Below are 26,767 nucleotides of genomic sequence, written 5' to 3'. Positions count from 1 at the left end.
AGCTTCTGAAGGAACACACGGTGCATCCGGGTCCTGCGACACCATACTCGCCCTACCTGCTGGTCTGATGCTAGAACTACAACAGTAAAATATATAACTTACAATACATATGCAGATCATAATCATAGAATTTACAGTGATTTTTTAAAAATTCTATTTTATTGAGGTAGTTGAAAAAAATTTATACCAGTAACATAAACAATGACTTCAACATGGTAAAATAAACATTCTCCCCCCCCCCCCCCCCCTCCCCCAGCCCAAACTTCACGCACCCCCCACTTTGGAATAATGCATCTGCTGACATTTCAATTTCCCCCGAGAAAGCCGACAAACGGCTGCCACCTCCGGGCGAACCCTAACATTGACTCTCTTAAGGCGAACTTTATTTTCTCGAGACTGAGAAACCCAATCATGTCACCAACCCAGGTCTCTACACCCGGGGGCTTCGAGTCCCTCCACATTAACAAGATCCGTCTCCGGGCTACCAGGGAGGCAAAGGCCAAGACGTCGGCCTCTTTCGCCCCTGAACTCCCGGCTCTTCCGACACTCCAAAGATCGCTACCTCTGGACTCGGCACCATCCGTATTTTTAGCACCGTGGACATTGCCTTAGCAAATCCCTGCCAAAACCCTCTAAGCTTTGGGCATACCCAAAACGTGGACATGATTTGCTGGGCTTCCCGCGCACCTCGCATACCTATCTTCTACCCCGGAAAACTTGCTCATCCTAGCCGCTGTCGTGTGTGCCCGGTGGACGACCTTAAATTGTATCTGGCTAAGCCTGGCACATGATGAGGAGGTATTAACCCTGCCGTGGGCATCCGCCCATAGACCCGCCTCTATCTCTCCTCATAGCTCGTCCTCCCACTTGCCCTTAAGCTCCTCCACCGGAGTTTCCTCCGCCTCCGAAAGCTCCTGGTAGATAGCCGATACCTTCCCCTCCCACCCAGGTACTGGAAACTACTCTATCCTGTATCCCCCGTGGCGGCAGCAGCGGAAAGGCCGGCACCTGTTTTCTCAGGAAGTCTCGCACCTGCAAACACCTAAAACCATTCCCGGCTGGCAATTTAAATTTATCCTCCAAGGCTTTCAAGCTGGGAAAACTCCCATCTATAAATAGATCACCAGCCTTCTAATTCCTGCCCTTTGCCAGCTCCGGAACCCGCCATCTAGCCTACCCGGTACAAACCTATGATTATTATAAATTGGGGTCCAAACCAATGCTCCCTCCACTCTCTTATATCTCCTCCATTGCCCCCAGATTCTCAGAGCCGCCACCACCACCGGACTTGTGGAGTATCGGGCCGGCGAGAACGGAAGTGGTGCCGATATCAGTGGTCCCAAACTGGTGTCTTTACATGACGCCGCCTCCATCCGCTCCCATGCCGAGCCCTCCCCCACTACCCACTTCCTAATCATGGCTATATTAGCTACCCAGTAGTAATTGCAGAAGTTCGGCAGCATCAACCCACCCTCCCCCTCCTAGAGACACTTAACGCCATGGTCAATGGCTCTGTAGGGGCTGTTTAGCACAGGGCTAAATCGCTGGCTTTGAAAGCAGACCAAGGCAGGCCAGCAGCATGGTTCAATTCCCGTATCAGCCTCCCCGAACAGGCGTCGGAATGTGGCGACTAGGGGCTTTTCACAGTAACTTCATTTGAAGCCTACTTGTGACAATAAGCGATTTTCATTTCATTTTTCATTTCTATGGCCAGAGCAAACAGTGGCGGGGAGAGAGCACCCTTGCCTCGTCCCTCGGTGCAGTTTAAAATACCCTGACCCTAGCCGGTTCGTACGCACACTCCCTACTGGTGCCTGATAGAGCAACCACACCCAGTCAATGAAGCCCTCACCAAACCCAAACCTTCCCAACGCCTCCCACAGGTAATTCCACTCCACCCGATCAAAAGCCTTCTCCGCATCCATCGCTACCACCACCTCCGCCTCCTCTCCTTCTGAGGGCATCATAATAACATTGAGCAGCCTTCGAACATTGGCCTCGAGTTGCCTGCCCTTAACAAATCCCGGCTGGTCTTCCCCCAGGACACAGTCCTCTATCCTTGTGGCCAGTATCTTAGCCAGCAGTTTGGCATCCACATTCAGTAGAGAAATCGGCCTGTATGACCCACATTGCTCCGGATCCTTCTCTCGTTTCAGGATCAGTGAAATCGAGGCCTGCGACATTGTTGGGGGGAGGACTTCCTTCTCTCTTGCTTCGTTAAATCTCCTCACCAGTAGTGGGTTCAATTTCTCTGAAAACCTCTTATAGAATTCCACCGGGTAGCCATTAGGCCCCGGGGCCTTGCCCGACTGCATGCTCTCTAGCCCCTTGATTATTTCCTCAATCTCAATTGGGGCTCCCAGCCCCTCCACCAGGTCCTCCTCCACCCTCTGGAACCTCGACTGATCCAAAAACCGCCTCATCCCCTCCACCGCAGCCGGGGGTTCCGACTCATATAATTTACTATAGAAGTCCTGAAACACCTTGTTTACCCCTGCTGGGTCCAGGACAGTATTACCATCTCTACTCTTTACTTTTACCTATCTCCCTAGCCGCCTCTCTTTTCCTGAGCTTGTGTGCCAACATTCTGCTTGCCTTTTCCTCGTACTCATAGATTGCCTCCATGCCTTCCTCAACTGTTCCACTGCTTTCCCTGTGGTCAACAGCCCAAACTCCGCCTGTAGCCTCCGCCGCTCCCTCAGTAGCCCCGCGTCCGGGGCCTCCAAGTATCTCCTGTCCACCTGGAGTATCTCCTCAACTCACCTGTCCCTCAGACCATTCTACCGTTTCTCTGTGGGCCCGTATCGAGATTAATTCCCCTCTGACTACCGCCTGCAAAGCTTCCCAGACCGTCGCTGCTGAGACCTCCCCCGTATCATTTGCTTCCAGGTAGTTTAGGATGGACTTGTTAACAGACCGCTTCGTCCGCTAGCAACCCCACATCCAGTCCCCACAGTAGGCGTTGCCCTCTCTCCACACTAACCCATAGATCCACCCAGTGCGGGGCATGATCCGACACTGTGATTGCCGAGTACTCAGTAACCACCACCTCCGGTATTAGCGCCCTGCTCAGAACAAAAAAAGTTGATGCGAGAGTATACCTTGTGGACACATGAAAAAAAGGAAAACTCCTCTGACCTCGGGTGGCTGTCTGTGTGGTGTGTGGAGTTTGCACTTTCTCCCCGTGTCTGTGTGGGTTTTCTCCGGGTGCTCCACACAGTCCAAAGATGTGCAGGTTAGGTGAATTGTCTGTGCTAAATTTCCCCACAGTGTCCAAAAAAAGGTGGGGTTACTGGGTCACGAGGATAGGGTGGAGGTGTGGGCTTGGCTAGGGTGTTCTTTCCAAGGCCCGGTGTGGACTCGATTGGCCGAATGGCCCCCTTCTGCACTGTAAATTCTTTGGTTCATAGAAGACAGAGGGTTATAGAAGACACTACCAGAAGGACGTGGAGGCTTTGGAGAGAGTACAGAAAAGGTTTACCAGGATGTTGCCTGTAGTTATGAGGAGAGATTGAATAAACTGGGATTGTCCCCCTAGAGGGATGGAGACTGAGGGGCAACCTGATACAAGTTTATAAAATTATGAGGGGTATAGATATGGTGAACAGTTGGAGGCTTTTTCCCAGGCGGAAATGACAATTTCAAGGGGACACAAGTTCAAGGTGAGGGAAGAACGGTTCAGTGGTGATGTGCGGTGGAAATTTTTTACACAGAGGGTGGTTGTGGCCTGGAATGCACTGCCAAGTGAGGTGGTTGAGGCAGATACTTTAGCGATCTTTAAGACTTAGCTAGATAGAAACATGAACAGACAGGGTATAGAAGGGTACATGCGGGTGGCCTAGTTAGGACACGTGATTGGCGCAAGCTTGGAGGGCCGAAGGGCCTGTTCCTGTGCCATACTGCTCTTTGTTCTTTGACTCTTTGTCAAAGAGGATCATGGGGATCTTGTGTGTATGTACATTTGTCCCTTAAGGTAGCAGAACAGGTGGATACAGTGGTTAAGAAGGCATATGGTGTACTTGCCTTTATTAGCAAAGGCATATAGTTTAAGAGCAGGGAGGTTATGCTGGAACTGTATAAAACGTTGGTTAGGCCAGAGTATTGTGTGCAGTTCTGGAATCCACATTATAGGTGGGATGTGATGGCACTGAAAAGAATGGTGAGGAGATTTACCAGGATGTTGCCTGGGCCGGAGAATTTTAGTAATGAAGACTGATTGGATAGTCATGCATTGTTTTCCTTGGAGCAGAGGAGACTGAGGGGGGACATGATTGAGATGTATAAAGTTATGAGGTGCATAGATAGAGTAGACGGGAACAAACCTTTCCACTTGGTGGAGAGGCCAATGACCAGGGGACATAGATTTAAGGTATGGGACGGAAGGTTTAATCATAATCTTTATCCAGACTGTAGTTATCCAGAACTTAAAAGTGCTTTTAATGCTTCTAACCTCTCGTGCATACAATCCCTTTTGTACAGTCCAAACCATCCGAAGACTGACTTAAATCGTACTTTTGGAAGATTCCCAGTGCAGAGTAATTGCCCAATGGAAGTTTGAATTTCCCAGACAAATGCTATGCAATCCTTACCTGGGCACCTGCAGGGGTGGGTGGGGGTCGGTGCCTCCCTTGCCCCCCCTTCCCCATATTTGGAGTACCTCTCGCACCCTCGCAGGTACGACACCCTGGGGAACGGATGTTTTGGGTGGATGTTAGCTTCTCTTACTAATAAAAATACACTGGAAAACCAAGAAATAAAAAAGACATTATGGTCACTGACCGACACAAATATACTTTCCAAAATTTCAAACAATTTAATCACATTTTCTTCAAATCATGACACATTTTTATCACTAGATGTAGGTATTTGCACCTCCTGGTTGAAGAGAGTTTTAGTTTAGTATTTATCTTTTGTCATGTAATTGCTTCCCAATTCCTGCTACCTTAGTCTGGCCTTCTTGTATGTAGATGTTGTCCCACTGCCCAATGTCTTGTGCACAAACAAATTTAGCAAGGTGTCAGTCAAATGTGTCTCTGCACTTAAGTTTTTTAATCCTGGTTCCATGGTTTCTGCTCAGCACATCTGAATTAACAAAAATAAATCCGGATTCTCATTTCTATTAACGATGATTGAATATTAAGATAAATTTCAAAATCCATTGTTAAATTCAGAAATAGCTTTAGGCTTCTTTCATTTACAAAGTAAGATAATTAATTTTATGCAAATTAATTGTAAATGTCACCCGAGAGATTATACTTTTATTTGGTACTTTTATTATTCACAAACTATTAATCTGTAGTCGCTGTAAAAACAAAAGATTTTTTTTTTCTGTAATGTTCCAGATAACCGGCATACTTCCTAGCCTGCTGAATGGTGATTGTTTCGTTAGGTCAAATTCCCAGTCTTCCCACATTGGCATTCTATTCGAACTTGGTGTTACCTACATTCGTACGGTAAGGTAGCTATGAAAAGCTTGTTGATAATTTTGTTTCCGACTCCTGAACAATCTGAATGCAATATTGCTATCGATTTTAATTCAAATAAATTATTATTTATTGTGTATGACCTTGAATAAAGCTGCAACGTTTGGAAAAAAATATTTTCCTCTTTTACGTTCTGCATGCCTTTTAATTGAACCTCTTTCACATCATAGTCAACTGGACACCAAGGGGAGTTAAGCTGTGGATGGGCTTTTCTGCAGCTGTTTGCTGCTAAAGGTGATGCTATTTCCCACAGGTAACTGAATGCTTTGCTTTGTAAAACAGAACTTATCAATCAATAAAACAAAATACAATCTTAACTGTATGCATAATTGTTACCGGTTGGAGTTATTTAGCACTGTTTTCTTATTCAATGGCCTGACAATGTTTCCCCTACCTGAGCCATGTTCTTAAAGATGTGAAAGAGATTGTTTTTGCTGGATATGGGTGAGGTGCGCAGGTGAGCTCCAGGGTGTGCTGGGGCATAGGTGCAGTATTTTTCTTGGGGAAGGGAGTGTGTGGTTCCAACCACCGTGCAATCGGGTGGCTGGAGATGGTCAGGGGGCTGATGCCCACTCACTCATGCGGCCTGGTGGAAGTCGTTCAGCCTCCTGCGGCACTGGGTGGCACCGCGCCCAACAGTCAGGCCAGGCCAGCATCACTGCAACTTGGGCTGGTCTGTGCGGTTGTCGGGGCTGTGTGCTGGCAGGGGTTTGCTCTGCGGGATCGGATTAAGAGCTGCTCCTCCTTGTTAGCAGTGAGCTGCCGAATGTGGTCCAGGCAAATCAGCTGGTGGGACAGACATTTCCAGCGTGACGCCCGTGGGGCATCATTAATGTTCGATACCGATGAAGGCCTCGCCAGGACAACCATCTGGAACACCCGGCAGCTCCCAATGGCTACCACACTTAGAAACGTTTCCATTAGATTGTGCCCATAATCTGTCACCAGTTAGTAGCTCTGCTGTGTATTTGGGGCACATAATGAGAAAGCATAAAACTTTATTTTGTATTTGTCATAATATGAGTGGTAAATATGCAACCCCCTGTTCCTGATGGATACAAGGAAGGAGGGCCTTTCCCATGGAAAGCTCATATTGGACATTCATATGCATGGCCCCTGCGATTTTCTATATTATTTCAAATATTTATAAAATTATATTGGGTGATTTTAGCTTAGTTTAGTGGCAGCGTTTGCAAAAGAATCGTCAAAAATATATTTTATATTTTTATTCCTTGTGCTGCTGTTCGTTCTTTCTCGCTGTTTCAATGGCCCCTTCCTCATCACTCCTTCATGAGCTTCCTGGAAATGTACTTGTTTCCCATACTTTTAGTTACCTTAATTTGCACTTCCTACACAATGCCCTCCCTCCCCTATTCCTGTAACACATCTTGCTATGTATCAGGTACTGTATAAATGTCTTGCACAATGATAACTTCCACATACGTTTGTAATTTTTCTGAAGTTGATTTCTCGGTTGCCTACAAAAATATTGATGCTTGTGTGTTGTTTGGTATTTTTTCATCCATGTTCTAGGACCTATGAACTTGTATTAAATGGTGGCACACCTTATGAAAAAGGATTAGAAGTTGACCCAATGGTTTCTAAGAGAGGTGAGATATATCTATTTTATGCCGATATTGCTGAATCCTTGATCTATATCCTAATCTGCTTTTCCTTTCTGCTATAGTTACTCGTTTTGGACAGCTGCTGGCATCCAGGAAACAACCAAAACTACTAGTAAAGCTGAAGTCGCCTACTGGACACATGAGAAATCTTCTAAAGTAAGTATTTCTGATATATGAGGGTAATTTATCTTGTAAGATCACCAAACCATATCAATCTAAGTCAAGTTTTCCTTTTTGAATCGGCCTTTCTTTTTGTTGAATATGAATTATGCCTTTGTTCTGGTGGCGGCCATGGAGCGAGTGATTGCACATTTGCTGGCTCCCGCTCAAGGTGGATTGTTTTCAGTCCTTCCCCACCCGAATGGTGTGGTATTTGAGAGCAAAAGGTGTATGAGTGCCCAGGGAAGGTAATACTCCTCTGGTGAGGTTGGTGTATGGATCAGCGGATGAGAAGTGCCATGAGAAAGAAAGAGCAGCTGGAGCAGGAAAGTTTTTGTGGTGTGCCACAGGTGAAGATGGCGGAGGGCAAAGCGGCAGCGCTGTCCACCCAGTGATCAGCGGAGCAGCTGGTGGAGTTTTTGAATAACAAATTCCAGCAGCAGAGGAAAGAGTCTTTGGTGGATTTGGCCAAGGTGGTGGAGCCGCTCAGGGCAGCGATTGAGCGAGTGGAGCAGAAGCTGGAATCTCGGGGCCTGACAATCCAGAAGATGGAGGAGTCAGTGGGGGAGCATGAGGAGTGGCTGGTCTCACTGGAGACTGAGATAAGGATTGTGTTGAACAGCCAGAGAGGCGAAGAGAGAAATTGGAGGATCTTGCGAACCCTTCGGGGCAGAATTTGAGGATTGTCAGGGTGCCTGAGGGCATTGAGGGAGCAGAGGCTGCCAAGTATGTGGCGATCACGCTGGAGAGGTTGGTGGGGGAGGGAACTTTCAGCTGGTCCCTCTAAGTAGATCAGGCGCACTGGGTGCTGAGGAGTAGGCCACAGATGGGGGAATCGCCGAGGGCGATGTTGATGAAGTTGCATCAATTTTTGGACAAGGAAAAAATTCTTAAGTGGGCAAGGCAGAACAAGAAATGTCCATGGGGAAGGAGTGAGCTGTGGATTTTCCAGGATCTGGGTGTGGAGTTGGCGAAGCGGAGGGCTGGGTACAAATTGATAAAGGCTGCCTTCTTTAACCAGGGGTGATGTTTGGGATTTTGTACCCTGCCTGCTTATTGGTTTCATAGAATTTACAGTGCAGAAGGAGGCCATTCGGCCCATCGAGTCTGCACCGGCTCTTGGAAAGAGCACCCCGCCCAAGGTCAACACCTCCACCCTATCCCCATAACCCAGTAACCCCACCCAACACAAAGGGCAATTTTGGACACTAAGGGCAATTTATCATGGCCAATCCACCTAACCTGCACATCTTTGGACTGTGGGAGGAAACCGGAGCACCCGGAGGAAACCCACGCAGACACTGGGAGGATGTGCAGACTCTGCACAGACAGTGACCCAAGCCGGAATCGAACCTGGGACCCTGGAGCTGTGAAGCAATTGTGCTATCCACAATGCTACCGTGCTGCCCACTTGACACACCAAAAGCTGGAATTTTATTTTGACATGCCAGAGGAGGCAATAGACTTTGAGGGATCATGGACTGGGAGGAGTGTGAGGACATTGAACTTTGGAGAGGAGCTTTGTGTTCATTGTAAGGCACATGGGGTAGACAATTTGGGGTGGGTTTCGATGGGGCAACGGTGATGGTGAGTGTGCCTTTTCTTGTTGGTGGTTGAGAGGATTTGGGGGGGGTGGGGGGGGGGGGGGAGGGGTTGATTGGAGGGGTGAGGAGAAGACAAAGGCCTTGGGCGGGGGCACCAGCTTGGGGCTGGTTTAGCACAGTGGGCTAAACAGCTAGATTGTAATGCAGAACAAGGCAGCAGCGCGGGTTCAATACCGGCCTCCCAGAACAGGCGCCGGAATGTGGCGATTAGGGGCTTTTCATAGTAACTTCACTGAAGCCTACTTGTGACAATAAACGATTATTATTATTATGCTAGCTGGGTAGGCTAGTTGACAGGAGTGAAGTGGGAGGGTTGCCTGGAGAAAAGTGTGGAGGGAGGGGGTCTTTTTTTCTGTTTGGTGGTGGGGCGGGGGGGGGGGGGAGAAGGAGGGTTGCTGACATGGGTGCAGCTGGTGTGATGCAGTTGTGAAGGGAGAGATGGCGGCGGACCTGGAGGGGCGCGTGATGCAGACCGAGGACTGGCTTTAAAAGGGGATATGGCTGATCGACAGGGGAGGGGCGCGCGGAGATCCCCTTGACCAGGCAACCAGATCCACGTGACAATAAACAAATCCAATCCAATCCAAATGCATAATGTGACTCATAGCAAGGTGATTGTGGCTACATTTGAAAGTCTATTTTCAACTTGAATTAAACAGAATGTAATATTCAGTATATTATATCCAATATCATATTTAAGAAATGATTGAGAGAAGTAATGTAATTACATATTGAAACTTAATTAGCTTATTAGCAGCTGTGGCTGCATTCTTGTGTGGACACTGCAGAAGTTTGTGGATTAGCATAGACCTACATTATAGAGCTATATTGTAATAGTTATAGTTAGACCGTCTCTTATTAAGTGTTTGCTTGCTTTATTTACAGTTTGCTTCCAGAAACCCTGGTCGGCCCAAGTTGCTGCATCCGCCTGCTGACATTTTATCGACAGTTACTTGCAGATGCGCTTCTTAAAGACCGAGCTAATGTACAAAATGCTGGTGAGAATCTATACTGCGTCCAAAGGTGAAAATTGCTCCAGATGTAGGCCATACGCCCTTGAGGCTTGAGCCATGTTTTAATAATGTCATGGCTGTTCCTCTGCCTTAACTCCACTTTCTCACCTATCCTCATATCCCGTGATTCCATTGAAGTCCAGAATTGATCTGAGCCTTGAATATCCTCAATGACTGAAGCTCCATAACTTTTTCAGGGCTGGGCAGTACTAATCCCTATCCTCCTCCTCTTGGAAGTTAAACCAAACTTAACTGAAGCAAACTTAACTGATCGAAAACACACAAAATTATCTGTGGCAGCTGACATGGTCATGGATGGAGAAAGGGGCCATCTGGGATGGGCTAGGTACAGGGTGGAATTAAAGGGATGGGAGTTAAAGGCAGCACGGTAGCATAGTGGTTAGCACAATTGCTTCACAGCTCCAGGGTCCCAGGTTCGATTCCCGGCTTGGGTCACTGTCTGTGCGGAGTCTGCACGTTCTCCCCATGTGTGCCTGGGTTTCCTCCGGGTGCTCCGGTTTCCTCCCACAGTCCAAAGATGTGCAGGTTAGGTAGACTGGCCATGCTAAATTGCCCTTCGTGTCCAAAATTGCCCTTAGTGTCAGGTGGGGTTACTGGGTTATGGGGATAGGGTGGAGGTGTGGGCTTGGGTAGGGTGCTCTTTCCAAGAGCCGGTGCAGACTCGATGGGCCGAATGGCCTCCTTCTGCACTGTTAATTCTATGATTAGGTTTTTCTATGGGCAGGTTTTTCACTCGGGATTTGATTCGAAATTGAGGGGAGTGGCGATTTTAATGAGCAAAAAAATGGGATTTGTGAGTGTGAAGGAGATGAAGGATCCGGGTGGGAGATATGTGATTGTGAGTGGGGTATTGGAAGGGGCACCGGTGGTGTTGGTAAATGTGTATGCCCCAAATTGGGATGATGTGGGGTTTTATGAGGGGGTTACTGGCAGCGATCCCGGATTTGGCCACGCACCATCATGGGAAGAGATTCTAACTGTGTCCTAGAGCTGAGGATGGATAGAACATAGAACATAGAAAATACAGCACAGAACAGGCCCTTCGGCCCACGATGTTGTGCCGAACCTTTGTCCTAGATTAATCATAGATTATCATTGAATTTACAGTGCAGAAGGAGGCCATTCGGCCCTTTGAGTCTGCACCGGCTCTTGGAAAGAGCACCCTACCCAAACTCAACACCTCCACCCAACACCAAGGGCAATTTTGGACATTAAGGGCAATTTATCATTGGCCAATTCACCTAACCTGCACATCTTTGGACTGTGGGAGGAAACCGGAGCACCCGGAGGAAACCCACGCACACACGGGGAGGACGTGCAGACTCCGCACAGACTGACCCAAGCCGGAATCGAACCTGGGACCCTGGAGCTGTGAAGCAATTGTGTTATCCACAATGCTACCGTGCTGCCCTTAAGATCAAATAAATCTACACTATATCATTTTACTGTAATCCATGTACCTATCCAATAGCTGCTTGAAGGTCCCTAATGTTTCCGACTCAACTACTTCCACAGGCAGTGCATTCCATGCCCCCACTACTCTCTGGGTAAAGAACCTACCTCTGACATCCCTCCTATATCTTCCACCTTTCACCTTAAATTTATGTCCCCTTGTAATGGTTTGTTCCACCCGTGGAAAAAGTCTCTGACTGTCTATCTATTCCCCTTATCATCTTATAAACCTCTGTCAAGTCGCCCCTCATCCTTCTCCGTTCTAATGAGAAAAGGCCTAGCACCCTCAACCTTTCCTCGTAAGACCTACTCTCCATTCCAGGCAACATCCTGGTAAATCTTCTTTGCACCTTTTCCAAAGCTTCCACATCCTTCCTAAAATGAGGCGACCAGAACTGTACACAGTACTCCAAATGTGGCCTTACCAAAGTTTTGTACAGCTGCATCATCACCTCACGGCTCTTAAATTCAATCCCTCTGTTAATGAACGCGAGCACACCATAGGCCTTCTTCACAGCTCTAACCACTTGAGTGGCAACTTTCAAAGATGTATGAACATAGACCCCAAGATCTCTTTGCTCCTCCACATTGCCAAGAACTCTACCGTTAACCCTGTATTCCGCATTCATATTTGTCCTTCCAAAATGGACAACCTCTCACTTTTCAGGGTTAAACTCCATCTGCCACTTCTCAGCCCAGCTCTGCATCCTATCTATGTCTCTTTGCAGCCGACAACAGCCCTCCTTACTATCCACAACTCCACCAATCTTCGTATCGTCTGCAAATTTACTGACCCACCCTTCAACTCCCTCATCCAAGTCATTAATGAAAATCACAAACAGCAGAGGACCCAGAACTGATCCCTGCGGTACGCCACTGGTAACTGGGATCCAGGCTGGATATTTGCCATTCACCACCACTCTCTGACTTCTATCGGTTAGCCAGTTCGTTATCCAACTGGTCGAGCCTCAGGTCGATGGGTAGGGTGTGAATGGCAAGGGAGCTGGGGGGGGTTTATGGAGAGGATGGGTATGGTGGATCCATGGCGCTTTCAGAACCAGTGGGAAGGGAGTATTCCTTTTCACATGTCTATAAGGTGTATTCGAGGATTAATTACTTTGTAGTGAGTCGGGTGATTTTGGTTGGGGTGGAGGGGGCAGAGTATGTGGAGATAGTTATCTCAGACCATGCCACCCCACTGACTGGAGATTCGGTTTAGATCGGGGCAGAAACAGAGGCCATGGTGGAGGTTTGACTCCGGGTTCTTGGCGAATGGATGTGCTTGTGATAAGGTGCGGGTGGTGATTAAGGAGTATGTGGAGTCAAATCAGAATGGAGAGGTGTTGGTGGCCATTTTTTGGGAAGCACTGAAGGCAGCGATCCGGGAAATTGTTTTGATTAAGTCTCGTGCGGATAGGGAAAGGAGGGAGGAACCGTCTCGTGAGCAAGATAGTGGAGGTGGACAGGGAATATTCGAGGGTGCCCACCGTGGAGGGATTGGCGAGGAGGAAAAAGTTGCATGGGCAGTTTGACAGGCTGACAACAGGGAGGGCAGTAGGGCAACTGGGTAGGGTAAGGGGGGGTGCAATAAGAATATGGGGAGAAGGCAAGCCGCATTCTGCAGGGAAATATTGAAGGTACGGACTGGGCTGGGGATATGGGGCGGAATTCTCCGACCCCCCGCTGGGCCGGAGAATCGGCGGGGGTGGCATGAATCTCGCCCCGATGCCGGCTGCCGGATTTTCTCCGGCGGCGGTTTTACAGCGGGGGCGGGAATCGTGTCGCGCCGGTCGGGGGCCGTTGGCAGTGGCCTCCTCCGGCGATCCTCCGCTCCGCGATTGGCCGAGTGGCCGTCTGTTTTTGGTCAGTCCCGCCGGCGTAAATCAAACAAGGTTCTTACTGGCAGGACCTGGCTCTGCAGGCGGCCTGCGGAGTCCTCGGGTGGGGGAGGGGGGGATCTGGCCCCGCGAACACGCGCCGGCCGGCGGAGGCCCTTCGTCGCCGGTTGTCGCAGCGCCAACCCCGCCGGCGCCGGCCTAGCCCCTGAAGGTGCGGAGGATTCTGCACCTTCCGGGCGGCCCGACGCTGGAGTGGTTCACGCCACTCCTTGGCGCCGGTACGGCCCACCTCGCCGGTTAGGAAGGTAAATGAGGAATTTAGGGAGTACAGGGACTTTGAGGCCGATCTGGGAGGAGAGGAGGGAGACATGGAGCGGTTTCTTGTCAAGCTGGAATTTTCCCAGGTGGAGGAAGCAAAGAGGCATATAAAAGTGTATGTTCTCCTGCACTGAATCCATTCTGGTTCCAGCTGCGGGAGGCGCAACATCTTGTGCAATAAAGCCTCGATTGTTTCACCATTCTCGTCTCGTGGTAATTGACAGTACATCAGTGCCCACGATTGGGAATTGTTTAAACAGCATTGATATTCACATCAATATTGTTTGATCTTTTTAAAGCAATAGAAACTATTAGCACAGAGTACCATTGTACTTTTCTCACATAGTCATTGAAGTTTAAAATAAATTAATTTACGGGATGATGGCACTGCTGGCTTTATTGCCCATCCCTAATTACACAGGAGAATAATTATTTTGCACATAGTTTAGGATTGCTCTTGCAAAAATCCCCTGCCCACCCTGACCTTATAATGCTCGTCCACAAATGTTACAGCGATTTAAAATAAAGGATACTTAAGAAGCCACAATTTGAGAGTTGTATTGCTGGAGGAGATTAAAGTGATAGAGAGGGAAAAGCCCTGGTGAGATTTGAAAACAGGATCCTTAACCAGGATCCAATGTAGGTCAGTGGGCACGGGTCATGGGTGAAAGGGAATTGGTATTGTTTAGGGCATGGGCAGCATAGATTTAGGTGGCCTCAATTTTCAAAGAGTAGAATGTGGGAGTGCATTGTAATAGTCAAATCAAGGGCACGGGTGCGTGTTTCAATATCAAATGAGTCAAAGCAGGGATGTAATTGGATAATTTTATAGAGATGGAAATCAGCGGTCTTAGTAATGGTGCAGATGTAGGGTGGAGCTTATCTCAGGATGAAATATGATTTGCAAACAGTTCAACCTCCAAGTTGCTAAGGAGAGGGTTGGAGTTAGTGGCTAGGGAACTGAATTTGGTGTTGGGAACTAACGTCTTCCTGATCTTCCATTAAAGTTTTGCTCATCAGTGCAGGATATCGGATGAACAGTATTACAGTTTTAGGGTGGTGGAGGAATCGAGGGAAGTGGTAGTAGGTAGAGCTAAATACTGTGAATGTTCAATGGAAACTGACACTTTAAGCGAGATTTTCATGGAATTGGGCTAACTCTGGAAGCCTTTAAAAATGTGGAGGGTCACTCCCATTTTCAGCATATTCCATTTTTGCAGGAGGGTGAAGGGTTCGATTGCGGCCTTGGGTAATTGTCTATGTGGAGTTTGCATTTTCTCCCCGGCTATGTGTGGGTTTCCTCCAGGTGCTCCGACTTCCTCCCACAGTCCAAAGATGAGCAGGTTAGGTGAATTGGCCCTTTGTGTCCAGGGATGTGCGGGTTAAGTGGGGTTACAGGAGTAGGGTGGGGGGTGGGCCTAGGTGGGTGCTCTTTTGGAAGGTCGGTGCTGATTCGATGGGTCAAAAGGCGTCCTGCACTGTAGGGATTCTATGACATCATGCAAATGACAGTGTCGTGTTAGACCTGACCCTAGGCTGCTATCCCCTCTGTGCGTGCGAGTGAGTGAGAGAGAGAGATGATTGGTGGTGGTTTAACCTGAGGATCACCACACTTCAGACAAGGGACAGGGCTGAGAAGGTGGTTATTCATGGTAACCTCAGCCAATATGGGAATTGAACACATGCTGTTGGCTTCGCTCTGTATCACGAACCAGCCAACTGACCTCCCAAGACAATAGGAAAGAGCCAATGGGTAGATTCTTGGGGTACACTAGACATAATAGTGCAGGAATGGAAGGAGAAAACATTGCAAGTGATTCGCTGGTTGGACTGGATAGATAAGAATGGAACCAGTTGAGTAGAATGCAGTGCGTCCCAGTAGGGTGATGGCAAAGAAAGAAGGATAGTGTTGTTAAAAATGGCACACTGCAGACAAATCAAGAAGGGTGGCACAGTGGTTAGCACTGCTGCCTCACAACACCAAGGACCCGGGTTCAATTCTTACTGTGGGTCACTGTCTCTATGGAGTTTGGCTTTCTCCCTATCTCAGCGTGGGTTTCCTCTGGGTGCTCTGGTTTCCTCCCACAGTCCAAAGATGGGTAAGTTAGGTGGATTGGCCATAATAAAATTGCCCCTTAAATGGCCAAAGATGTGTAGATTTGGTTAAGGGGTTATTGTGATGAGGTGGGAGAGTGAGCTTGATGGAGTACTCTTTCAGAAGGTCGTTGCAGACTCGATGCGCCAAATGGCCTCTTTCTGCACTGTAGGGATTCGATGACAAGGAGGGATTGTTTAACTGTGTAGCAGTCACCTAGAATAGGAGTTTTTCTGTTGTGTGGAAAATTGACAAACAGTAATTTAACCACCCCTTGGCTAACCATTCCATGCTTCAGTGTAAGTAGTTTTTCCTAATCTCTCTCTTCACTTTTTCAAATGAATAACTGGTTGACACTGATTTTGTAACAAGAGGAAGTGTAGTTCACTATTCACTCTATCAAAATCCCTCAGAATGTTAAATCTCTTATTAGCCGCCTCAGTGCCAGTAGAAACAGTCCATGTATGAGTCAATCTCTCCTCATAATGGCCACTCCCTTTTGAACAAGGGCCACCTCATCAACGATTCCTGTATCAATGTTAGACTTCACTAAAACTTCGCTCACTAATACCGATTGTTTCCACCTCATTGCAGCAGCTCCATCAACAACCCATCCGTAACCTCCCCCACCCAAACCACCTGTCTGTGGTGTAACTCTGTCAAAGGTAGCTACTGGTTTTGGACTAGTTGGGCCAGTTCTTGCACTTGTCAATTTTGCCTTAAACAATGAAACTTTCTGATGTACTACAATAATGCGCACCTATCAGAATTGATTTTCCTTTTTTTAAAAACTTTATTTGCAGATCTTATCAGTAACCCAGTGCTGGCAACATTTCCAGAATTATTGGAACAAACTGATATTTTAGATGCTCTCCGGGTAAGTCTAGTTTTGCTTAGCAATACCATTTACTGAGCATGCTGAAAACCAGATAGTTACTCCAATGCTCTTTCAACTACTCCCATGCTCCATTTTACACAATTCTATCTCATCTAAATTCTTCAGTCTGCTGATGCATTGGTATAGTATTCAGGAATTTAAAAAAATATATTTTAACCATACTATAGACATGCAGCTTTAGTTTATTTTTATATATAGACAAATACCTCCTTCAGTAAGTTATCTGGGATGTGGATAGACAATAAAACAACATCAATTTGCATTTACATATAGCACCCTTAATGTTGGAAAACGTTTCACAAAAATGTAATCAAACTAAAATTGACCATGAGCCGAAGGATAAGGTACTGGGGGCTGACTAAAAGCTTGGTTTAAGAACATGGGGCACGATTTAACAGAAACATTTCTAAGTACAATTTTGGGTGCGTCTGATGGCGTGTTTCTGATGTCCGTGTTGGTGAGAATGGGGGTGGGGGGGGTGATTGCGGGTGGAGTACCAGAGATTAGAGTCCTCTCCTCTTATGAGAAATAGGCCCTGGAAACCATTGGGTTGACCAAGGAGAGAGCACTCACTGACAGCAAAGTTGGCGTGCACCTGAAGATCCACTGCCCCTTCAAGAAGGGGGGGGACACAGTAGTTCCAGGGTGCCAAGTTCGATTCCCGGCTTGGGTCACTGTCTATGCGGCGTTTGCACTTTCTTCCCCCGTGTCTGCGTGGGTTTCCTCCAGGTGCTCCGGTTTCCTCACACAGTCCAAAGACGTGCAGGTTAGGTGGATTGTCCATGCTAAATTGCCCTTAGTGTCCAAAACGTTTAGGTGGGGTTATGGGGATAGGGTGGAGACGTGGACTTAGGTAGGGTGCTCGTTCCAAATGATGGCCTCTTTCTGCACTCTAAATTCTATGATTCTATGGCCTGTTTCATGTGAGTTGTTCCATGTCAGACAAAATAATAATAATCTTTATTGTCACAAGTAGGCTCACATTAACATTGCAATGAAGTTACTGTGAAAAGCCCCTAGTCGCCACATTCCGGCGACTGTTCGGGTACACAGAGGGAGAATTCAGAATGTCCAAACTACCTAACAGCACGTCTTTCGGAACTTGTAGGAGGAAACCCCTCACTGGCCGCATGTCTGTTGCCTCACTTAAAAAGTTAGAAGCCCAGTTACTGCGTAGCATCACTGAGAGCTTTGACACCATTGTGTGGACAGTGGAGAGTTGCCAGGGTTGGCAGAGCCAGATGACTCCTGAGGCCTTTGGAGCTCACTCCAGTTGCCCCTCCGTCCTATGGAGACACCCATGGCCATACGAGCACAAGTGAGGGCGGAGGAAGCGCTGGAGGCCAACTCGGGGTCTGCCATCCTGGGGACACACCTAGGCATAGCAGTAGGCCACGAAAGATCACGAAGAGAGGATCATTGATTGGGCACAGGAGTGGGGTGGGTGGGGGAGCACTACCTGTAGCAAAGGGGAATGGAAATGTCAAATGTTCACAATTAAAACATGTTACACCTATGCATGTAACGCCTCTGTCATGTTAATTTTCACAGCAGACCTGCCTGCACTCCCGCCCCCTGGGCAAAGTGGTCCAAGAACAAATGTCCCTGATGCAGACCCCATTCAGAGGATGGGTGTGAGCACACTGTCAGCAGAAAGACAAGAGTCAGACTTTGGCATAAACTGAGGAGAACCAGAGCTAACCTCACAGCGAGTTATCATCACTCTCCTGTCCTGCATACTGACCCGCTGACTGCCGACATGGGCACATTACCCTGGGGTGATGTTACACAGACCCTTGGAGGGTAGAACAGGGAAGTGGGAAGGCAGAGGGATTGGGGGGGGGGGGGGGGGGGCAAGGAGTGATTGGGGGAGGGGAGATTGGGTGGGAAGGAGGGATTGTGGGAGATGGGGGATTGGGGAGGTGAGATGGGGGTGAGCTGACGGACAAAGCCTCGTCCTATGAGAATTGGGTGAGGATTAGGGCCTCCCTGGTCCTCCGGGCATGCCGGACCCTTGCCACCATCTGTCCTCCATCCTTTGGCCCTGCTGTTGGTCCTCCCCAGGCTCGTCCCCCATCCCTTCCTGGTCTGCCGCCTCCTCAGATGAGGCTGCATGTCCCGTCGTCTCCTCCTCTTCCTCCTCCTCCAGTATGTCGCCCTGCTGCTGTGCCAGGTTGTGGGGGGCACCGTTGACCACCACAAAGCGGGAGACCCTCTGGGGGTGTACTGCAGTCAATGACCAGCTTCTTAGTTTTGGTCACGTGAGAGAGATATTGTTGTCGTTACACCACGTCACTAGGTTCTCTATCTCCCTCCTGTACTCTGACTCATCGCTGTTCGAGATGAGACCCATTACGATCGTGTCATCAGCAAATGTGTAGATGGAGTTGGAGCCACATTTTACACAGCCTTGCGGGGCCCCAGTATTGAGGACTATTGTGGAGGAGGTGATTGTGGTTTATGGGTCAGGAAGTCAAGGATCCAGTTGCAGAGGGAGGAGCCATGTCCTAGGGTTTTGGAGCTTTGATATAAGCTTGGCTGGGATTGTGGTGTTGAAAGTGGAGCTGTAGTCAATGAATAGGAGTCTGACGTAGGAGTCCTTGCTGTAGAGATGCTCCAAGGATAAGTGTAGGGAGAGGGAGATAGCGTCTGCTGTGAACCGGTTTTGGCGGTATGCGAATTGCAGTGGATCAAGGCACTCTGAGAGTATGGAGTTGATGTGTCTCATGACCAACCTCTCGAAGGACTTCATAATGATAGATGTCAAGGCCACCGGACAGTAGTTGTTGAGGCACGTTGCCAGGTTCTTCTTTGGAACCGGAATGAAGGGCATTCCATGATGCCGCGGTGCATGCAAGGTGTGCCATCATTGGAGGAGGCAGTGGCACAGTGGTATTGTCACTGGACTAGTAATCCAGAGACCCAGGGTAATGCTCTGGAGACATGGGTTCGAATCCCACTAGGACAGTTGGTGGAATTTGAATTCAATAAAAACACTGGAATTAAAAGCCTTTTTTAAAATTTAGAGTACCCAATTCATTTTTTCCAATTAAGGGGCAATTTAGCGTGTTCAATCCACCTACCTTGCACATCTTTGGGTTACGGGGACGAAACCCACGCAAACACGGGGAGAATGTGCAAACTCCACACGGACAGTGACCCAGAGCCGGGATTGAACCTGGGACCTCGGCGCCATGAGGCAGCAGTGCTAACACACTGCGCCACCGTGCTGCTTTCAGGAATTAAAAGTCTAATGATGACCATGAAACCATTGTTGTAAAAACCCATCTGGTTTCACTAATGTCCTTTAGGGGAGGAAACCTGCCATCCTGACCTGGTCTGTCCTACATGTGACTCCAGGTCCACAGCAATGTGGTTGATGCTTAAATGCTCAAAGGGATGGGCAAAGAATGCTGGCCCAGCAGTGACGCTCAGATCCCATGACAATTTAAAAAAAAAAATTAGCCCCTGGACCTGTGGTATCCTGGCGATTTAGCAGAATCCTGCAGCCCGGGCACGGTCCAGCTCCAAGTTTATAAAGTCTGATGCCCGGGCATACAGGGCATCCGTTACCTCACAAATACACTTTTGGGCTGTAGCTTGGGAAGTGCCACACAAGTCCCCGCTCGAGCCCTGAATGAACTGGTTGCATAGAAGTTCAGGGCAATGGTGACCTTCACAACCCACCGGGATCAGGTATGCTCCTCCACGGTGCGCAAGGATGCAGCATAGGTGCTGAGGAATTGAACAAACGAATGTGATATAAAATAGTTAGTTCAAATATTAGTTACAATAATGTGGATATGATCAGTCTAATAGTAGTGAGTTCACAGACAAAGGATTTTGGAAAGCATGGCAAGGAAGGGGGGAGGGGTGTCTGGTGGAGGATGGGAAAAGGATACTGGGTAACAAGAGGCCCACTGCGAAGTGAGCCAATCAGGATATATGGCCAGGTCAGGAGGGGTATAGGATGACCTATGGGAATCGTGTATGTGAAACGTGATGCCATTTGAATGTATTTGCAGAGATCTCTTTGTCTCCGACCTCATTCGTTTTCGAGGGGTCCAGGAGACAGTTTCTGTGTTCTGAGTCTCTGTGAAGCGAGTTAGACTTGCAAGTTGGTTAAAAATAAATAATACTATGCCTACAAATCCATCTCGAGTTTTATTGAGGCCAGACTGATGGGTAAAGAATTCAATATTGTCAGTGCTGCACTCTCTTTTTTGAGATGAAATCTCCTGTGGCAGTGCGGAGGCCAGAAGGCAAGGCGGAGACCAGATTTTTTTTCTTTTAATTTAGAGTACCCAATTTATTTTTTTTAATTAAGGGGCAATTTAGCATGACCAATTCACCTAGCCAGCACATCTTTTGGGTTGTGGGGGCGAAACCCACGCAGACACGGGGAGAATGTGCAAACTCCACATGGACAGTGACCTAGAGCCGGGATCGAACCTGGGACCTCGGCGCTGTGAGGCAGCAGAGCTAACCCACTGCGCCACGGTGCTGCCCTCCGGAGACCTGATATAACGAGGCCTATGCTGTCTGTGATCTCAAAAGACCAGGATGATCTTCTCTGGCCACAGGAGAGGTGCCAGAGGACTAGAGGACAGCTAATGTGATGCCATTATTCAAGAAGAGAAGTAGGGACAAACCAGTCTAACTTCAATGGTAGGGAAACTACTGGAAAAATTCTGAGGGTCAGAATTAATCTCCACGTGGAGAGGCAAGGATTATTCAAGGGCAGTCAGCATGGTTTTGTCAAAGGGCGATCATGTCTTACAAACTTGATTTTTTTGAGGAGGTGACAAGGTATGTAGACAAGGGTAGTGCAGTTGATGTAGTCTGCATGGACTTTAGTAAGGCTTTTGACATGGGAGGCTGATGAAGAAGGCAAGAGCCCATGATATCCAGGGCAGTATGGTAAACTGGATCCAAAATTGGCTTAGTGGTAGGAGGCAGAGGGTAATAGTTGAAGGTTGTTTTTGTGACTGGAAGCTTGTGTACAATGTGTTCCACAAGATTTGGTGCTGGGTCCATTGTTGTTTATAATATACATTAATGATCTGGATTTGAATGTCGGAGATATGATAAGTAAATTCGCAGATGACACAAAAATTGATGGTGTGGTAAATAGTGAAGAGCAAGGCCTTAGATTACAGGACAATATAGATGGGATGGTTAGATGGGCAGAAGAGTGGCAAATGGAATTTAACCATGAAAAGTGTGAGGTAATCCATTTCTGAGAACTAACAAGGCAAGGGAATATACAATGAATGGTCGGACCCTCGAAGGTACAGAGGATCAAAGGGACTTGATGTGCATGTTCACAGGTCTCTGAAGATATCAGGTCAGGTAGATAAAGTGGTTGAATAAGTCTATGGGATTCTTGCCTTTATTTTCCGAGGCATTGAATTTAAGAGCAGGGAGGCTATGCTGGAGCTGTTGGCTAGGCCCCAGCCTAACTGTGTGCAGTTCTGGTCACTACACTATAGAAAGGAAGTGATTGCACTGGAGAGGGTGCAGAGAAGATTCACCAGGATGTTGCCTGGTCTGAATTGTTTGAGCTATTGAGAGACTGGATAGGCTGGGGTTGTTTTTCCTGGAGCAGAAAAGGCTGGGGGGGGGGGGGGGGGGGGGTCTGAATAGGGTGTATAAAACTATGAGGGACATAGATAGGGTGGACATGAAGATACTTTTCCCCTTTATAGATCATAGAATTTACAGCGCAGAAGGAGGCCATTCGGCCCATAGAACATAGAACATAGAAAATACAGCACAGAACAGGCCCTTCGGCCCACGATGTTGTGCCGAACCTTTGTCCTAGATTAATCATAGATTATCATTGAATTTACAGTGCAGAAGGAGGCCATTCGGCCCTTTGAGTCTGCACCGGCTCTTGGAAAGAGCACCCTACCCAAACTCAACACCAAGGGCAATTTGGACATTAAGGGCAATTTATCATTGGCCAATTCACCTAACCTGCACATCTTTGGATTGTGGGAGGAAACCGGAGCACCCGGAGGAAACCCACGCAGACACGGGGAGGACGTGCAGACTCCGCACAGTCAGTGACCCAAGCCAGAATCGAACCTGGGACCCTGGAGCTGTGAAGCAATTGTGCTATCCACAATGCTACCGTGCTGCCCTTGAGAACAAATAAATCTACACTATATCATTTAACCGTAATCCATGTACCTATCCAATAGCTACTTGAAGGTCCCTAATGTTTCCGACTCAACTACTTCCACAGGCAGTGCATTCCATGCCCCCACTACTCTCTGGGTAAAGAACCTACCTCTGATATCCCTCCTATATCTTCCACCTTTCACCTTAAATTTATGTCCCCTTGTAATGGTTTGTTCCACCCGGGGAAAAAGTCTCTGACTGTCTACTCTATCTATTCCCCTGATCATCTTATAAACCTCTATCAAGTCGCCCCTCATCCTTCTCCGTTCTAATGAGAAAAGGCCGAGCACCCTCAATCTTTCCTCGTAAGACCTACTCTCCATTCCAGGCAACATCCTGGTAAATCTTCTTTGCACCTTTTCCAAAGCTTCCACATCCTTCCTAAAATGAGGCGACCAGAACTGTACACAGTACTCCAAATGTGGCCTTACCAAAGTTTTGTACAGCTGCATCATCACCTCACGGCTCTTAAATTCAATCCCTCTGTTAATGAACGCGAGCACACCATAGGCCTTCTTCACAGCTCTATCCACTTGAGTGGCAACTTTCAAAGATGTATGAACATAGACCCCAAGATCTCTCTGCTCCTCCACATTGCCAAGAACTCTACCGTTAACCCTGTATTCCGCATTCATATTTGTCCTTCCAAAATGGACAACCTCACACTTTTCAGGGTTAAACTCCATCTGCCACTTCTCAGCCCAGCTCTGCATCCTATCTATGTCTCTTTGCAGCCGACAACAGCCCTCCTTACTATCCACAACTCCACCAATCTTCGTATCATCTGCAAATTTACTGACCCACCCTTCAACTCCCTCATCCAAGTCATTAATGAAAATCACAAACAGCAGAGGACCCAGAACTGATCCCTGCGGTACGCCACTGGTAACTGGGATCCAGGCTGAATATTTGCCATCCACCACCACTCTCTGACTTCTATCGGTTAGCCAGTTCGTTATCCAACTGGCCAAATTTCCCACTATCCCATGCCTCCTTACTTTCTGCATAAGCCTACCATGGGGAACTTTATCAAATGCCTTACTAAAATCCATGTACACTACATCCACTGCTTTACCTTCATCCACATGCTTGGTCACCTCCTCAAAGAATTCAATAAGATTTGTAAGGCAAGACCTACCCCTCACAAATCCGTGCTGACTATCCCTAATCAAGCAGTGTCTTTCCAGATGCTCAGAAATCCTATCCTTCAGTACCCTTTCCATTACTTTGCCTACCACCGAAGTAAGACTAACTGGCCTGTAATTCCCAGGGTTATCCCTAGTCCCTTTTTTGAACAGGGGCACGACATTCGCCACTCTCCAATCCCCTGGTACCACCCCTGTTGACAGTGAGGACGAAAAGATCATTGCCAACGGCTCTGCAATTTCATCTCTTGCTTCCCATAGAATCCTTGGATATATCCCGTCAGGCCCGGGGGACTTGTCTATCCTCAAGTTTTTCAAAATGCCCAACACATCTTCCTTCCTAACAAGTATTTCCTCGAGCTTACCAATCTGTTTCACACTGTCCTCTCCAACAATATCGCCCCTCTCATTTGTAAATACAGAAGAAAAGTACTCGTTCAAGACCTGTCCTATCTCTTCAGACTCAATACACAATCTCCCGCTACTGTCCTTGATCGGACCTACCCTCGCTCTAGTCATTCTCATATTTCTCACATATGTGTAAAAGGCCTTGGGATTTTCCTTGATCCTACCCGCCAAAGATTGTTCATGCCCTCTCTTAGCTCTCCTAATCCCTTTCTTCAGTTCCCTCCTGGCTATCTTGTATCCCTCCAATGCCCTGTCTGAACCTTGTTTCCTCAGCCTTACATAAGTCACCTTTTTCCTCTTAACAAGACATTCAACCTCTCTTGTCAACCATGGTTCCCTCACTCGACCATCTCTTCCCTGCCTGACAGGGACATACATATCAAGGACACGTAGCACCTGTTCCTTGAACAAGTTCCACATTTCATTTGTGTCCTTCCCTGCACGTACCTATCCCTCTCCATTACTAAAGTGAAAGTCACAGAATTGTGGTCACTATCTCCAAAATGCTCCCCCACTAACAAATCTATCACTTGCCCTGGCTCATTACCCAGTACTAAATCCAATATTGCCCCTCCTCTGGTCGGACAATCTACATACTGCGTTAGAAAAGCTTCCTGGACACACTGCACAAACACCACCCCATCCAAACTATTTGATCTAAAGAGTTTCCACTCAATATTTGGGAAGTTAAAGTCGCCCATGACTACTACCCTATGACTTCTGCACCTTTCCAAAATCTGTTTCCCAATCTGTTCCTCCACATCTCTGCTACTATTGGGGGGCCTATAGAAAACTCCTAACAAGGTGACTGCTCCTTTCCTATTTCTGACTTCAACCCATACTACCTCAGTAGGCTGATACTCCTCGAACTGCCTTTCTGCAGCTGTTATACTATCTCTAATTAATAATGCCACCCCCCCACCTCTTTTACCACCCATCCTAATCTTATTGAAACATCCATAACCAGGGACCTCCAACAACCATTTCTGCCCATCTTCTATCCAAGTTTCCGTGATGGCCACCACATCGTAGTCCCAAGTACCGATCCATGCCTTAAGTTCACCCACCTTATTCCTGATGCTTCTTGCGTTGAAGTATACACACTTCAACCCCTCTCCGTGCCTGCAAGTACTCTCCTTTGTCAGTGTTCCCTTCCCCACTGCCTCATTACACGCTTTGGCGTCCTGAATATCGGCTACCTTAGTTGCTGGACTACAAATCCGGTTCCCATTCCCCTGCCAAATTAGTTTAAACCCTCCCGAAGAGTACTAGAAAACCTCCCTCCCAGGATATTGGTGCCCCTCTGGTTCAGATGCAACCCGTCCTGCTTGTACAGGTCCCACCTTCCCCAGAATGCGCTCCAATTATCCAAATACCTGAAGCCCTCCCTCCTACACCATTCCTGCAGCCACGTGTTCAACTGCACTCTCTCCCTATTCCTAGCCTCGCTATCACGTGGCACCGGCAACAAACCAGAGATGACAACTCTGTCTGTCCTGGCTTTTAACTTCCAGCCTAACTCCCTAAACTTGTTTATTACCTCCACACCCCTTTTCCTACCTATGTCGTTGGTACCAATGTGCACCACGACTTCTGGCTGCTCACCCTCCCCCTTAAGGATCCTGAAGACACGATCCGAGACATCCCTGGCCCTGGCACCCGGGAGGCAACATACCTTCCGGGAGTCTCGCTCGCGACCACAGAATCTCCTATCTATTCCCCTAACCATTGAATCTCCTACAACTATTGCTTTCCTATTCTCCCCCCTTCCCTTCTGAGCCCCAGAGCCAGACTCAGTGCCAGAGACCTGGCCGCTAGGGCCTTCCCCCGGTAGGTCATCCCCCCCAACAGCATCCAAAACGGTATACTTGTTTTGAAGGGGAACGGCCACGAGGGATCCCTGCACTTTCTGCCTGTTTGTTTTTTTTCCCCCTGACTGTAACCCAGCTATTCTTGTCCTGTACCTTGGGTGTGGTTACCTCCTTGTAACTCTTCTCAATCACCCCCTCTGCCTCCCGGATGATCCGAAGTTCATCCAGCTTCAGCTCCAGTTCCCTAACACGGTCTTTGAGGAGCTGAAGTTGGGTGCACTTCCCGCAGGTATAGTCAGTGGGGACACCGGTGGTATCCCTCACCACCCACATCCTACAGGAGGAGCATGTAACTGGCCTAGCCTCCATCCCCTCTTACCTGACAGAATATAGCTGCCCTGTGGACTAACTAGATCTCCGCCCTCCGACCCTGCTCCCAGTCAGCTACACTTTCTGTAAACTCCTGGCTCTCTTCGCACTCTTTGCGGAAATGTCAGAAACAAAATGAAAGGAGCACCTTACTCTCTCCTCACCTAACTCCCTCGGTCACCAAACTCTCACTATCGCACTCAAATGCACCAAATTCAGCACTCCCTCGGTCACCAAACTCTCACTATCGCACTCAAATGCACCAAATTCAGCACTCCCTCGGTCACCAAACTCTCACTATCGCACTCAAATGCACCAAATTCAGCACTCCCTCGGTCACCA

The 26,767-nt window shown here is 48.0% G+C and overlaps 1 protein-coding gene across 3 annotated transcripts in view; it reads left to right on the top strand.

Annotated features, from left to right (window-relative positions):
- nphp1 (nephronophthisis 1) overlaps window positions 1–26,767 on the top strand; it is a 174,563-nt gene that overhangs the window by 109,719 nt on the left and 38,077 nt on the right. For all 3 annotated transcript variants that reach the window (XR_011940796.1, XM_072500064.1, XM_072500063.1), the window contains exons 13-18: window positions 5,343–5,453; window positions 5,654–5,736; window positions 7,017–7,093; window positions 7,171–7,264; window positions 9,757–9,869; window positions 16,412–16,485. Coding sequence is in view for 2 of the 3 variants with exons in the window: in XM_072500064.1 (XP_072356165.1) it covers window positions 5,343–5,453; window positions 5,654–5,736; window positions 7,017–7,093; window positions 7,171–7,264; window positions 9,757–9,869; window positions 16,412–16,485 (552 nt within the window). In the remaining variant the exon portion in view is untranslated. The remainder of the gene's footprint in view (window positions 1–5,342; window positions 5,454–5,653; window positions 5,737–7,016; window positions 7,094–7,170; window positions 7,265–9,756; window positions 9,870–16,411; window positions 16,486–26,767) is intronic.

Source organism: Scyliorhinus torazame, chromosome 4 (assembly GCF_047496885.1).
Source record: "Scyliorhinus torazame isolate Kashiwa2021f chromosome 4, sScyTor2.1, whole genome shotgun sequence".
Taxonomy (NCBI): Eukaryota; Metazoa; Chordata; class Chondrichthyes; order Carcharhiniformes; family Scyliorhinidae; genus Scyliorhinus; species Scyliorhinus torazame.
This window is presented reverse-complemented; position numbering and strand designations above follow the sequence as displayed.